The 15,983-nt window shown below is 55.4% G+C and overlaps 1 protein-coding gene across 1 annotated transcript in view; it reads left to right on the forward strand.

The window, feature by feature from the left end:
- kcnh2 (potassium voltage-gated channel subfamily H member 2) overlaps positions 1 to 15,983 on the forward strand; it is a 105,287-nt gene that overhangs the window by 48,080 nt on the left and 41,224 nt on the right. The window contains exons 3-5 of the mRNA XM_062983679.1: positions 9,506 to 9,670; positions 10,464 to 10,982; positions 12,684 to 12,898. Of these exons, the coding sequence (XP_062839749.1) occupies positions 9,506 to 9,670; positions 10,464 to 10,982; positions 12,684 to 12,898 (899 nt within the window). The remainder of the gene's footprint in view (positions 1 to 9,505; positions 9,671 to 10,463; positions 10,983 to 12,683; positions 12,899 to 15,983) is intronic.

Here is a 15,983-nt window from a genome sequence, read left to right on the forward strand (position 1 = left end):
GGAGTGGTCAGTCAAAGCCAGCAAGGCCTTGGACATCCCTTGGAAGCCTCTCTTCCTCCTCCTCCTCCCAGGCCCCACCTTTTGGGACCCCCACCAGGCTCTGCCCCCTTGGCATCCCCAGGTGTCCTCATGCTTTGGCCCTGGGTGGACCTTGGAGTGGTCAGTCAAAGCCAGCAAGGCCTTGGACATCCCTTGGAAGCCTCTCTTCCTCCTCCTCCTCCCAGGCCCCACCTTTTGGGACCCCCGCCAGGCTCTGCCCCCTTGGCATCCCCAGGTGTCCTCATGCTTTGGCCCTGGGTGGACCTTGGAGTGGTCAGTCAAAGCCAGCAAGGCCTTGGACATCCCTTGGAAGCCTCTCTTCCTCCTCCTCCTCCCAGGCCCCACCTTTTGGGACCCCCGCCAGGCTCTGCCCCCTTGGCATCCCCAGGTGTCCTCATGCTTTGGCCCTGGGTGGACCTTGGAGTGGTCAGTCAAAGCCAGCAAGGCCTTGGACATCCCTTGGAAGCCTCTCTTCCTCCTCCTCCTCCCAGGCCCCACCTTTTGGGACCCCCACCAGGCTCTGCCCCCTTGGCATCCCCAGGTGTCCTCATGCTTTGGCCCTGGGTGGACCTTGGAGTGGTCAGTCAAAGCCAGCAAGGCCTTGGACATCCCTTGGAAGCCTCTCTTCCTCCTCCTCCTCCCAGGCCCCACCTTTTGGGACCCCCGCCAGGCTCTGCCCCCTTGGCATCCCCAGGTGTCCTCATGCTTTGGCCCTGGGTGGACCTTGGAGTGGTCAGTCAAAGCCAGCAAGGCCTTGGACGTCCCTTGGAAGCCTCTCTTCCTCCTCCTCCTCCCAGGCCCCACCTTTTGGGACCCCCACCAGGCTCTGCCCCCTTGGCATCCCCAAGTGTCCTCATGCTTTGGCCCTGGGTGGACCTTGGAGTGGTCAGTCACAGCCAGCAAGGCCTTGGACGTCCCTTGGGAGCCTCTCTTCCTCCTCCTCTTCACAGGCCCCACCTTTTGGGACCCCCGCCAGGCTCTGCCCCCTTGGCATCCCCAGGTGTCCTCATGCTTTGGCCCTGGGTGGACCTTGGAGTGGTCAGTCAAAGCCAGCAAGGCCTTGGACGTCCCTTGGAAGCCTCTCTTCCTCCTCCTCTTCACAGGCCCCACCTTTTGGGACCCCCGCCAGGCTCTGCCCCCTTGGCATCCCCAAGTGTCCTCATGCTTTGGCCCTGGGTGGACCTTGGAGTGGTCAGTCACAGCCAGCAAGGCCTTGGACATCCCTTGGAAGCCTCTCTTCCTCCTCCTCCTCCCAGGCCCCACCTTTTGGGACCCCCGCCAGGCTCTGCCCCCTTGGCATCCCCAGGTGTCCTCATGCTTTGGCCCTGGGTGGACCTTGGAGTGGTCAGTCACAGCCAGCAAGGCCTTGGACGTCCCTTGGGAGCCTCTCTTCCTCCTCCTCTTCACAGGCCCCACCTTTTGGGACCCCCGCCAGGCTCTGCCCCCTTGGCATCCCCAGGTGTCCTCATGCTTTGGCCCTGGGTGGACCTTGGAGTGGTCAGTCAAAGCCAGCAAGGCCTTGGACGTCCCTTGGAAGCCTCTCTTCCTCCTCCTCTTCACAGGCCCCACCTTTTGGGACCCCCGCCAGGCTCTGCCCCCTTGGCATCCCCAAGTGTCCTCATGCTTTGGCCCTGGGTGGACCTTGGAGTGGTCAGTCAAAGCCAGCAAGGCCTTGGACGTCCCTTGGGAGCCTCTCTTCCTCCTCCTCCTCCCAGGCCCCACCTTTTGGGACCCCCACCAGGCTCTGCCCCCCTTGGCATCCCCAAGTGTCCTCATGCTTTGGCCCTGGCTGGACCTTGGAGTGGTCAGTCACAGCCAGCAAGGCCTTGGACGTCCCTTGGGAGCCTCTCTTCCTCCTCCTCCTCCCAGGCCCCACCTTTTGGGACCCCCACCAGGCTCTGCCCCCTTGGCATCCCCAAGTGTCCTCATGCTTTGGCCCTGGGTGGACCTTGGAGTGGTCAGTCACAGCCAGCAAGGCCTTGGACGTCCCTTGGGAGCCTCTCTTCCTCCTCCTCCTCCCAGGCCCCACCTTTTGGGACCCCCACCAGGCTCTGCCCCCTTGGCATCCCCAGGTGTCCTCATGCTTTGGCCCTGGGTGGACCTTGGAGTGGTCAGTCACAGCCAGCAAGGCCTTGGACGTCCCTTGGGAGCCTCTCTTCCTCCTCCTCTTCACAGGCCCCACCTTTTGGGACCCCCACCAGGCCCCACCCCCTTGGCATCCCCAGGTGTCCTCATGCTTTGGCCCTGGGTGACCCTTGGAGTGGTCAGTCAAAGCAAGCAAGGCCTTGGACGTCCCTTGGAAGCCTCTCTTCCTCCTCCTCCTCCCAGGCCCCACCTTTTGGGACCCCCGCCAGGCTCTGCCCCCTTGGCATCCCCAGGTGTCCTCATGCTTTGGCCCTGGGTGGACCTTGGAGTGGTCAGTCAAAGCAAGCAAGGCCTTGGACGTCCCTTGGGAGCCTCTCTTCCTCCTCCTCCTCCCAGGCCCCACCTTTTGGGACCCCCACCAGGCTCTGCCCCCCTTGGCATCCCCAAGTGTCCTCATGCTTTGGCCCTGGGTGGACCTTGGAGTGGTCAGTCAAAGCAAGCAAGGCCTTGGACATCCCTTGGAAGCCTCTCTTCCTCCTCCTCCTCCCAGGCCCCACCTTTTGGGACCCCCACCAGGCTCTGCCCCCTTGGCATCCCCAAGTGTCCTCATGCTTTGGCCCTGGGTGGACCTTGGAGTGGTCAGTCACAGCCAGCAAGGCCTTGGACGTCCCTTGGGAGCCTCTCTTCCTCCTCCTCTTCACAGGCCCCACCTTTTGGGACCCCCGCCAGGCCCCACCCCCTTGGCATCCCCAGGTGTCCTCATGCTTTGGCCCTGGGTGACCCTTGGAGTGGTCAGTCAAAGCAAGCAAGGCCTTGGACGTCCCTTGGAAGCCTCTCTTCCTCCTCCTCCTCCCAGGCCCCACCTTTTGGGACCCCCGCCAGGCTCTGCCCCCTTGGCATCCCCAGGTGTCCTCATGCTTTGGCCCTGGGTGGACCTTGGAGTGGTCAGTCAAAGCAAGCAAGGCCTTGGACATCCCTTGGAAGCCTCTCTTCCTCCTCCTCCTCCCAGGCCCCACCTTTTGGGACCCCCGCCAGGCTCTGCCCCCTTGGCATCCCCAGGTGTCCTCATGCTTTGGCCCTGGGTGGACCTTGGAGTGGTCAGTCAAAGCAAGCAAGGCCTTGGACATCCCTTGGAAGCCTCTCTTCCTCCTCCTCCTCCCAGGCCCCACCTTTTGGGACCCCCACCAGGCTCTGCCCCCTTGGCATCCCCAGGTGTCCTCATGCTTTGGCCCTGGGTGGACCTTGGAGTGGTCAGTCAAAGCAAGCAAGGCCTTGGACATCCCTTGGAAGCCTCTCTTCCTCCTCCTCCTCCCAGGCCCCACCTTTTGGGACCCCCGCCAGGCTCTGCCCCCTTGGCATCCCCAGGTGTCCTCATGCTTTGGCCCTGGGTGGACCTTGGAGTGGTCAGTCAAAGCAAGCAAGGCCTTGGACATCCCTTGGAAGCCTCTCTTCCTCCTCCTCCTCCCAGGCCCCACCTTTTGGGACCCCCGCCAGGCTCTGCCCCCTTGGCATCCCCAGGTGTCCTCATGCTTTGGCCCTGGGTGACCCCTGGAGTGGTCAGTCAAAGCAAGCAAGGCCTTGGACATCCCTTGGAAGCCTCTCTTCCTCCTCCTCCTCCCAGGCCCCACCTTTTGGGACCCCCACCAGGCTCTGCCCCCTTGGCATCCCCAGGTGTCCTCATGCTTTGGCCCTGGGTGGACCTTGGAGTGGTCAGTCAAAGCAAGCAAGGCCTTGGACATCCCTTGGAAGCCTCTCTTCCTCCTCCTCCTCCCAGGCCCCACCTTTTGGGACCCCCACCAGGCTCTGCCCCCTTGGCATCCCCAGGTGTCCTCATGCTTTGGCCCTGGGTGGACCTTGGAGTGGTCAGTCACAGCCAGCAAGGCCTTGGACGTCCCTTGGAAGCCTCTCTTCCTCCTCCTCCTCCCAGGCCCCACCTTTTGGGACCCCCGCCAGGCTCTGCCCCCTTGGCATCCCCAGGTGTCCTCATGCTTTGGCCCTGGGTGGACCTTGGAGTGGTCAGTCACAGCCAGCAAGGCCTTGGACGTCCCTTGGAAGCCTCTCTTCCTCCTCCTCCTCCCAGGCCCCACCTTTTGGGACCCCCGCCAGGCTCTGCCCCCTTGGCATCCCCAAGTGTCCTCATGCTTTGGCCCTGGGTGGACCTTGGAGTGGTCAGTCAAAGCCAGCAAGGCCTTGGACGTCCCTTGGAAGCCTCTCTTCCTCCTCCTCCTCCCAGGCCCCACCTTTTGGGACCCCCACCAGGCTCTGCCCCCTTGGCATCCCCAGGTGTCCTCATGCTTTGGCCCTGGGTGGACCTTGGAGTGGTCAGTCAAAGCAAGCAAGGCCTTGGACGTCCCTTGGGAGCCTCTCTTCCTCCTCCTCCTCCCAGGCCCCACCTTTTGGGACCCCCACCAGGCTCTGCCCCCTTGGCATCCCCAGGTGTCCTCATGCTTTGGCCCTGGGTGGACCTTGGAGTGGTCAGTCACAGCCAGCAAGGCCTTGGACGTCCCTTGGAAGCCTCTCTTCCTCCTCCTCCTCCCAGGCCCCACCTTTTGGGACCCCCGCCAGGCTCTGCCCCCCTTGGCATCCCCAAGTGTCCTCATGCTTTGGCCCTGGGTGGACCTTGGAGTGGTCAGTCAAAGCCAGCAAGGCCTTGGACGTCCCTTGGAAGCCTCTCTTCCTCCTCCTCCTCCCAGGCCCCACCTTTTGGGACCCCCACCAGGCTCTGCCCCCTTGGCATCCCCAGGTGTCCTCATGCTTTGGCCCTGGGTGGACCTTGGAGTGGTCAGTCAAAGCCAGCAAGGCCTTGGACGTCCCTTGGAAGCCTCTCTTCCTCCTCCTCCTCCCAGGCCCCACCTTTTGGGACCCCCACCAGGCTCTGCCCCCTTGGCATCCCCAGGTGTCCTCATGCTTTGGCCCTGGGTGGACCTTGGAGTGGTCAGTCAAAGCAAGCAAGGCCTTGGACATCCCTTGGAAGCCTCTCTTCCTCCTCCTCCTCCCAGGCCCCACCTTTTGGGACCCCCACCAGGCTCTGCCCCCTTGGCATCCCCAGGTGTCCTCATGCTTTGGCCCTGGGTGACCCCTGGAGTGGTCAGTCAAAGCAAGCAAGGCCTTGGACATCCCTTGGAAGCCTCTCTTCCTCCTCCTCCTCCCAGGCCCCACCTTTTGGGACCCCCACCAGGCTCTGCCCCCTTGGCATCCCCAGGTGTCCTCATGCTTTGGCCCTGGGTGGACCTTGGAGTGGTCAGTCAAAGCAAGCAAGGCCTTGGACATCCCTTGGAAGCCTCTCTTCCTCCTCCTCCTCCCAGGCCCCACCTTTTGGGACCCCCACCAGGCTCTGCCCCCTTGGCATCCCCAGGTGTCCTCATGCTTTGGCCCTGGGTGGACCTTGGAGTGGTCAGTCAAAGCAAGCAAGGCCTTGGACATCCCTTGGAAGCCTCTCTTCCTCCTCCTCCTCCCAGGCCCCACCTTTTGGGACCCCCGCCAGGCCCCACCCCCTTGGCATCCCCAAGTGTCCTCATGCTTTGGCCCTGGGTGGACCTTGGAGTGGTCAGTCACAGCCAGCAAGGCCTTGGACGTCCCTTGGAAGCCTCTCTTCCTCCTCCTCCTCTGGCCCTGACCCCTTCTGCCTTGTCTCCCTCCCTCCCTTCCTCACTCACTCACTCGCCTGGGGTCAGGTTGCCTCGTCCTGCGTCCCTGTTGCCATGGCGTTGCTCTGGACCTGGCCATATTTAGGCATAAAATCCCGGCCTCGCACGGTCCCAGGATCCCCAGCAGCCTCCTTCCAGGCTTCTCTCCTCTGCTGGCTGGCCGTCCATCCCAATGTCCGTCTCCCTTCACACTGGACAAGGAGACCCTTGTGTCCAGCCTTGACCTGTGACTTGGTGGTGAGTGACCCCTAGGACCTAGTTCCACATATTGAGAGGGGTCTGGGGCTGCGATGAAACAGCATTATGTGTTCAGTGTAGATTTATACATGAGCATGGGCAAACTTGGGCCTTCCCTCCAGGTGTTTTGGATTGCAACTCCCACCATTCCCAACAGCCTCAGGCCCCTTCCTTTCCCCCCTCGGCCGCTTAAGCGGCCGAGGGGGGAAAGGAAGGGGCCTGAAGCTGTTGGGAATGGTGGGAGTTGCAATCCAAAACACCTGGAGGGCCAAAGCTGGCTCCTGAGCATGTGCAGAGTGTTTTGTCCTGGCAGGCTTTCATTTGTCCCTGCTGCTGCCTCCTGTGTTCGTTCTAAGGCTTTGCAGTGTCCAAGGGTGTGGGGTCAAGGGGCTATCTTTGGGATCTGAGCATCTGGATGAGGAGGAGGAGGAAGGCTCCAAATCCCTTTGGCTCCTCTTGCAAATGAGGTCAGGCCTGGAATGAGGTTCAACGGTGTTGGCGCTTGACCTCTGGGCAGCAAAATCTCCCCGCTGCATCCCATCGAAAGGCCATTATGACCCCCCCCCCTCACCAGGACGGACCCCTCTCTCCCACCCCATTTGGATCCCCCATTGATTGGAGTGGGAGTAGCTGATCCTCTGGTGTTAGCTCTGGGATTTACGGGAGTGCGGGGGTCTTCTCCCCCAGATGAGCGTGAGATAATCCCCCTCTGGCTCCAGTTGTGCCGGATTAGCGCCGCAGCTGTCAGAAATGCTCTGGGCGGATTATGGGTTGTTCTGCCTCAATCTGCCATGCCACCCACTCCATGCGCAAGACGGAAATGAGGGGAGGGCTCTTGCTGGGGTGCCTGATGGTGCTGAACGTCCAGAGATGTACATAGAACATGATCTCAGTGCAAATACACACAAGACAAATCGGCCACGCTTCTGCTTATGTGGGTCAGTGGGATGGAACGAGAGGTCAAGAGAGTGTGGCCTGTTTAAGTGGATTCAACACACATGCACCATCTTAGCACCAGCTGCCCCCCCCCCCCCCCTTCATGGCAGAATGGTGTTTGAGAGGGTCTCCTGGCTTTAAACCCCAGTTTGGACCTAAGAGAAGAGGACATGCAAAGTGTTTTGCAACCCACACCTGAAGCCACCTATGACCAGAGTGTTGTGGCAATCTCTGAGCGGTTAGACTCAATTCAACCCTCTCTGGGGAAGATTCCATCAAAATGCAGAAGAGTAGCAAAAGCAAAAGCTTTCAAATGCAACAGTTACTTACACGGGGGTGAGCAGAGAAAAGCCTTTCAACTTAGGATGGCAATCAACTGCAGAGTCTCAGTAAAAGTTCAAAAAGTATTTATTCAGCTAAAAAGAATTCCATTGTAGATAGAAAGGCTTGGGAGCTGTCTAGTCTACTCTAGACTGGTTTCTAAGGAAAAATAAGAAAGGAAAAATAACAAACATCTAAGTAGTTACATCTTGCCAGGAGAGATAGCAGGACGTGTTGTTAGCTAGAAGAACAAAGGGAGAAGAGAGAACCAAAATGGTTCCAACTTCATGGTCCAGTTTATTGGGGCCATAAAAGACATTCTGACCAATGAGAAGTTAGTGTCCTGAAGATTCACATTTCTACCAACTTCAAAGTAAGGGATGTGACGTACACAGGATAGAGTGAAACACAGTAAAGCCTATCTAGACATGCTTTGGAAACAGGGAAAGGATTCCCTCAATCTAACTCTATCATCTATCTGACTACATTTAGACTTGAGTAGTCCAGGATGATTCCCAACACAGAGCATCACACAGGAGTCCAGAGTAAAGGCAAACAGTTTATTGTAAAACACACACACAAAGATATATACAGTAGAGTCTCACTTATCCAACATAAACAGGCTGACAGAACGTTGGATAAGTGAAAATGTTGGATAATAAGGAGGGATTCAGGAAAAGCCTATTAAACATTACATTACATTATAATTTTACAAATTAAGCACCAAAACATCATGTTTTACACCAAATCGACAGAAAAAGCAGTTCAGTATATGGTAACGTAATATAGTAATTACTATATTGATGAATTTAGCACCAAAATATCGCAATGTATTGAACACATTGACTACAAAAACATTGACTACTAAAAGGCAGACTGTGTTGGATAATGCAGAACGTTGGATAAATGGAGGTTGGATAAGCGAGACTCTACTGTATATATCTTTTATGTGTTTTTACAATAAATCTGGTTATAAGTGGCTTCAGGTCTGGGGTGCAACACCCTTTGCATGTCGTCTTCTCCTGGGTTCACACTTTTTTTTTTTCGTGTCAGGAGCTACTTGAGAAACTGCAAGTTGCTTCTGGAGTGAGAGAATTGGCCATCTGCAAGGACGTTGCCCAGGGGATGCCCGGATGTTTTTGATATTTTTACCATCCTTGTGGGAGGCTTCCCTCATGTCCCAGCATGGAGCTGGAGCTGACAGAGGGAGCTCATCCGCACTCTCCCCGGGTGGGATTCGAACCTTGGCAGCCTTCAGGTCAGCAACCCAACCTTCAAATTACAAGGCTTTAATCCACTACACCACCGGGGGCTCCGGGTTCAAACTGTAAGTTCCCCATTGCCGCCAATTGGCCGGATCTTCCTGGATCTTTGGACTGCCTAGCCAAAAACAGATTTTTCTATTAGCCAATTTTCGGAAGGCTCCCGAAAACGGATCTGGGTACCCAATGAAATTCAGCTAGCAAAAACAGGTCGCCCTCCAGCCGAATGTGGTGGAGGCTCCTTCCTTGGAGGCTTTTAAGCAGAGGCTGGATGGCCATCTGTCAGGGGTGCTTTGAATGCAATTTCCTGCTTCTTGGCAGAATGGGGTTGGACTGGATGGTCCATGAGGTTTCTTCCAACTCTACTATTCTATGATTCTATGAATTGCACAAGCCTGCTGTCCAGCCTCTTTTTGGAGACATCTAGAAAATGAGGTCCCACCAACTCTCTGCGCAAATAGTTCCATTGCTGAACCTCTCTCGTTGTCAAGGATTTCCTTCTAATATTCAGGATAAATCTGTCCTTCTGTCATTCAAGCCGTGAGGCCTGGCCTCATCCTTTCTGGGATGACGCTTGAGGTCTTTAGAGAAGGAGACCATGTCCCGGCCTTTTCCTTTCGGCTGCTTCAGCCTTTCTTCATGGCTTTCATTCTCCATGCCTTGCTTCACCCTTGTTGCCCTTCTCCAAACTGGCTCCTACGTGTCCATGTCCCCCATAAAACGAGGGCCCGCAAACTGGAGGATACCGATCAATCCCCAATAAATGCCACCCATAACATTCCCACTTCAGCTTTCACACCTCCATCTGTCTGTCTTTTGTGTTGCATTTTATGCAACATACTTGCAGCCCTTTAGTTCTGCCTCCATTGGGGTCTTGGGATTCGTAGAGCTCTCCGGTGCCCATTGGGGAGGGGGATGAGCACTCCCTTTCATGTGCCTATGCTTATGCTTCTTCTTACTCCCCTTTGTCCGCTCCAGGCAGCTGCTTCCTGTGCCTGGTGGACGTGGTCCCGGTGAAGAACGAGGATGGGGCCGTCATCATGTTCATCCTCAACTTCGAGGTGGTGATGGACCGGAACCTGCTGACCAGTCCAGTCAAGAACACCAACCACTGGGTCTCTCCAGCCGCCTGGCTCCCCACAGGTAGGAAGGGACCATAGAAAGAAAGGGATGGGGAGGGGGCATGCGCCAAAGTGCATTCTGGCCCCACCGCTGGCCATCCAGGAGGGATTGAGAGGCAGGCGATGAAAGAAAGTGACCGGTCTGGGGAGCTTGGGAGAAGCAGGTCATAAAGTGCATCCGCATTGCAGAAGGAATGCATTTGACATCATTTTAACTGACATGGCTCCATGCTGTGGAATTGTGAGAGATGTAGTTTGGTGAGTCCCTGTACTTTTTGGCAGAGAGGGCTAAAGGCATTGGAAAACCGCAACTCCCTTTATGTACATTATATGTGTTGCTTGTTAAGAGCTGTGATAGGGTAAAATATTGTTAAGACTCTGTCCCGGTGTAGAGTTAGGAAGTTTTCTTTTTAATGTTTTACTATTATTAGAAGATGCAAAATTAGTACTGTTAACTAGTGGCTTTATATACCAATAGTTATGTTATAATGTGTACACTTTGGAAATAATAAAAAAAGGGGGGGGGAATTACAACTCCCAGATTCCATCACATTGAGCTGTAGCAGTTCAAGTGGTGCCAAACTGCATTCGTTCCACAGTGTAGATGCACCTGGAGCAGGACGCCTGAGAACCTCATAGAAGGCTATCTGCTGGACAAAGGATGACTTAGAGTCCAGCACTGGGTTGTCTTCCAAGGGGCTGCTGGACAAAGGATGACCACTGGGTTACCTTCCGGGTGGGCTTCTAGGAGGTTGGGGTGGCCACAGGGCTTTTGCCCACCTTAACTGCCTCTTGACCTTTCCCCCCACCCTCAGGCCGCGGGAAGTCCTTCCGGCTGAAGCTGCCTGCGCTGCTGGCCTTGGCGGGGAGCAAGCAGTCCTTGCCGCAGGACCCGGACCCGGAGGGGGCCTCAGTGCTGGTGGTGGACTTCTCCAAGAGGAGCAGCGAGTCGGTGGCACTGGATGAGGTCACGGCCTCCCTGGACAACCACTGCCTGGGCTGCGGCGGCCCCGAGGACCAGCAGGCCCTGATGGAGCCCCAGGAGGAGGATGAACTGGAGGAGGAGGAGGAAGACAACGAGGGGGAGGAGGGCAGCGACGGAGGAGGCGGCGGAGGCGGAGGAGGTCGCCTGGAGCCCCCCGTGACCCACTCCTCGCCCCGCGCGGAGAAGGCCCGCCTCAGCCTGGAGGCCTCCTTCTCCAACTGCAGCCTGGTGCGCAGCCGCTCAAGGGAGAGCTTCTACAGCGTGCGCCGGGCCTCCTCCGTGGACGACATCGAGGCCATGAAGGGCGAGGGAGAGAAGGGCCGCGGGCACAGCCGCCACGCCAGCACAGGTCAGTCGGTGGGAGGGGGTCTACATGGATGGGAGGTCTCCCTCATTTGAGCAGAGGTTGGGTGGACCGCCTTGCAGGGTGGCCCTTGGAGGTGGACTCACCTCATCATCATCCTTGTCGTCCAAGGCCTTTGGGGTCACCTCATCCTCTGTTTCTGGGGATGTGAGTGTTGTGGTAATCTCTGAGCGGTTAGACTCAATTTAACCCTCTCTGGGAGAGATTCCACCAAAATCAGCAGAGTAGCAAAAGCAAAGCTTTCAAATGCAACAGTTACTTACACGGAGCGAGCAAAGAGAAGCCTTTGACCATTTAGGATTGCAATGGACTGCAGAGTCTCAATAAAAGTTCAAAAAGTATTTATTCAGGTAAAAAGAACTCCATTGTAGATAGAAAGGCTTGGGAGCTATGTAGTCTACTCTAGACTGGTTTCTAAGGAAAAATAAGAAAGGAAAAATAACAAACATCTACATAGTTACATCTTGCCAGGAGAGACAGCGAGATGCTTCTTTTTAGCTAGAAGAACCAAGGGAGAAGAAGAGAGAACCAAAATGGTTCCAACGTCATGGTCCAGTTTATTGGGGCCATAAAAGACATTCTGATCAATGAGAAGTTAGTGTCCTGAAGATTCACATTTCTACTAACTTCAAAGTAAGGGATGTGACGTACACAGGATAGAGTGAAACACAGTAAAGCCTGTCTAGGCATGCTTTGGAAACAGGGAAAGGATTCCCTCAATCTAACTCTATCATCTATCTAACTACATTTGGACTTGAGTAGTCCAGGGTGATTCCCAACAGTGAGAGCCTCAAGGTCTGCTCTTGACCTTGGTGCCATAGACGGTCTCTAAGCACAAAGCAGGCCTCGTGTAGAACCATGCAATTGTGCCTTCTTGGGGGGAACCGGCACCTTCAGTGGGGACCTCCAGCCATGGAGAGCTGAGCAGAAGTGCCCACTTGCATAGCTCAGATCCAAGTTGTGGGTGGATGTACCAGTATTAGGGCCTGGCCATCTGCCTGTGAAAGGTGAGGGTTGCTTGTGGCCCATGGACTTTGTATGCCCCAGATGGGATACCATCAAGACTGAAGGTTTTGCCTACAGCTCCATCCTTGGCAGTGCTTGGGCCTTGGATGTCGTGAGGATGAGCACATGTTTTCTCCGCATGGCAGCCTAAAAAGTCCATAATAAAGCCCCAACAGTCTTCCCCTGCCCCCCCCCCCCCCGAAACACATCTATGAACCCTATATGGCTACTTGAGTTGGCATTGGGCTCTGGAGACTGGAGACTAGAGTTTGAATCCCTGCTCAGCCATGGAAGCCCAGTGAGTCACTTTGCATGGGTCACATGCTCTCTACCCTGGAAAAACTTGTGATAGTGTCACCTCAGGGTTTGGTAAGTCAGAAAGAACTTGAAGGCACTCAACAGTTGCTCATTGGTTTTCATCACTACCCGCCCTCTGATCCTGACTTTAATGGAAAACACAATTGGCATTGACCATTGCACTTGCACTTGAATCCCTGCTTGACTCTGTGTGCCTGGAGTCACTCTCTCAGCCTCAGAGGAAGGCTTTGGTTACCAGAAACCGATGAGAGTGTCGCCATAAGTGGGAGATGACTTGAAGGCTCCAAGAGATTGCTAGTCCTGTGCTGTGGGTGGGCTGGGCTTGCAGACCCCTGACCCGCTTCCCCTCCGCGTCTCCCGCAGGCGCCATGAACAACGCCCGCAGCCACCTGCTCAACTCCACCTCCGACTCGGACCTCATGCGCTACCGCGCCATCAGCAAGATCCCCCAGATCACCCTCAACTTTGTGGACTTCAAGGCCGAGGCCTTCCTGACCTCTCCCTCCAACGAGAAGGAGATCATCGCCTCCAGCAAACTCAAGGAACGCACCCACAATGTCACCGAGAAGGTCACCCAGGTCAGTGGCGGTGGGCGCATGCTTGCGGGCGCGAGAGCGGTGGGAACACACATTTCACCAGTCCTCACATTGGTGCTTTTGGGGCAGTTTGTCCAAGGCGGGGGTCCTGCAGACAGAGCCCAGAACTGGGTGGATTGGGCCCTTTTCATCCTGCACTGTCACCCTACGTTTAACTGCCATCAGGTTAAACCCATTCTGGGATTTGTAGTTGGATGTGGTTTTAGAATCCTTGTCAAATTAGAGATGTCAGGATTCTGCAGGATGCTGCCACAATGGCCATTGAAGTGCCCCCCATTGTGTGGGGTGAAGAGGACCTTTTGGGACTGCTCATTCTGAGGTCCCATGGGGTTGGATCTGGGAAAAACTGGTGACCCCAAAGCAAAGTGACCCCTGCCTAAGAAGGGAAGGAGGAAGCCTCACATCCTTAAAAGAGTCTGCATTCCAGTCTCTGCTTTGATTGCCTGTGTTTGGAGGGGGCAGGAAGACCCACCTGTGGCTTGACCACCATCCCCATTGGGTATATTCAGCGTCTGCTTTGCTGGCCCCAAAGGTCAAACTGGCCCTGGGAGTGAGGAGGGGTCTCTTGGGGGGTGGGCACCAGGCTGGCCAGAGACCTTTGACCCTGGGCACTTGGTGTGAACCCCTTTGCACAGCGTGCACCTCAAGCCCAGGCGCACGTGAGCATCTCTGTCCCTGCTGTAACCGTTCCTGGCTTGTGCGCAGGCAGAAGAGCCCTTTGGCAATGGAGAGCATGGCTGCAGCTGGTTTGCATCATGGCAGAGGCGCTTGCTTGATGCGCAGCACACCTGTGTGCTTTATGGGAGCCGGGGAAGCATAGCAGCGTCGGGAATTGAGACACAGAGCTACAGTTCTTTCGTGCAAGAATGTGTTGGAGAAAGATGTGGGGAAGGCGCTTTCTTTTTCCTGCCTTTGTCATTCTAATGTTAGGGGGCAGGGGGAGGGCAAGGATAGAGGGAGGGACAAACGGAGGTGTACACAAGGAGTTGGGACAAAGCTATTATCCTGACTCTTTTACTCGACCGAGGTGCGTTTTGGAGGCATCTCTCTGTGTTGGGGAAGGTGGGAAGGCTGGGGCTCGACTGGCCAGGTGAGATGACCCAGGTGTATCCTAGTCCTTTGCCTGGGAGTCTTAGAAGGGGGCGGCAGCCGCAGGTGTCTCTCCTTCCGGAGCCCCCTTCCCTCCATTCCTCAGGTGGGAGACAGAGAATGAGCACGGCTGGGCCTTGCTTTAGGGGAGGGGCTGCTGCCTGCCATCATTGGCTGTGCCTTTTGCAACCGGGACCCCCCTCTTCCTCAGGAGACAATGGCAGCCCACCATCTCTGCCTTTCCTGGGGGTTCATGCACCCCAGTGTGCAGCCTTGTGCCCCCAGACGCGACATTTCTGACCTTGTCGAGACTTTCCATCATTTCACACTCACACAGTTGAACAACTCTGCCTCATTAGTGAATTTCAGCCAGATGTGGCTGCGTCAGAGGCACACTTGCATGCAGGAGGTTGGACCGAGTGACCCTTGCCTGACTCTATGAGTCCGCGTCCATCTGCACCAATGAGCCACCATCTGGATTCCGGCCATTGCGATGCCTGGGTGTGGTGAAGGCGTGGGCCCATTCCGCACAAGTGGAAAGGCATCTTGGGTTTGCAAATCCTGTCCCTGGTGTTCCACCTCGATGCTGGTTCACCTTGTTCTTGACATACACTCCACCACAGCAGGCTAGATTTAAACAGTTTATTGATAAAAGATAGCAAAGTCTGAATAAAAAACAGTAAAGAAAGCAAATATCCAAATGCAATGGCAGTAAAAAAGCAATATAATCCAGAAGTAAAAACAATTTGCAGAATATAATTCCAAGTCTCTGATATAGGAAATTAGTTCTGAAAAACAAGTCATCATGAACTTCTCAAGTGTAAAATCCCAAACACAGTTTCCAGGCTTGAACATAAACGAGAATCCTTTTCCATGAGCATAGACAAGGCAGGAGATGTGCTTCCAAAAATCAACATTGCTTTGTCTAAAATCTCTCTCTGTTTCTCTTGTATTTACCCATGTTTACAAGCCAAAAAGGCATTTCTCTGCCCTTGAATTCCCATGAGTTTGCCAGCTATTCTAAGGGAACGTCTGGGGTGATGAAACTTTAACCTTAACCTTGCATTTCTGTCTAAAGAAGATTCCTCTCACTCGCTGCCCGAATCACCTGGAGTTGTTTGTTGTTCTAAATCCTGTAAAAGGTCACCCATATCATTAGTTTCTGTTTCCTTGCTAGCCTGCGGCCTCTCTGACAATTCAGAGCCAGAGCCTTCAACATTTCCAGCATCGGAGCCTTCAAGATTTCCCTCTTCAGCATTGCTTTGGTCAGCCTGCATAAACCCAAATCCCCCTTCATCATCAGACTGAACCACACCACCTGGGCTCTTTTGGGGTGTGGTGGGAGGACAACATTTGGAAGGACTGACTCCCACCCCCATGAACACACAACCTTCTTTTTGGAGTCTGGCCAGGGCAGGAGGAGAGCAGCACAGGGCTATGCCCCCCCCCCCCCCGGCAGATGGCTGCCCAGAACACGTCACTCCGGGGTCCACTTCCTGTCTATTTGTCCCACAGAGGGGGGTCTTCCCATACAGCATCTGCCCTTCAGCTGTCACCTTCTGTCCCCCATCCATACCACCTCGTTCCTTGGTTCCCCCTTGGACTTCTAGAGAACCCGAGAACTGCCTCCTGAACTACAGAGCCCAACGATCTAGGATGCAGCCATTGTAAGGACAGGCCTGAATCATGGAATTGAATGGAGTCATGGAATCATAACACTTAGAAGAGGCTTCAAGGGCCATCCAATCCTTCTGCCCCACATGGAGACACAATTGAAGCCCTCTCAACAGATGGGCATCCAGGCTCTGCGACTACTTTCTCTTCCTGGTCTACCTTGGATGGGTGATGGAGATTCTAGGACAGGCATGGGCCAACTTGGTCCCTCCAGCTTAAGCGGCTGGGGGGAGAAAGGAAGGGACCCGAGGCTGTTAGGAATGGTGGGAGTTGACGTCTAAAACACCTGGAGGGACCAAGTTGG

The sequence above is a fragment of the Anolis carolinensis genome, chromosome 6 (assembly GCF_035594765.1).
Source record: "Anolis carolinensis isolate JA03-04 chromosome 6, rAnoCar3.1.pri, whole genome shotgun sequence".
Classification (NCBI taxonomy): Eukaryota; Metazoa; Chordata; class Lepidosauria; order Squamata; family Dactyloidae; genus Anolis; species Anolis carolinensis.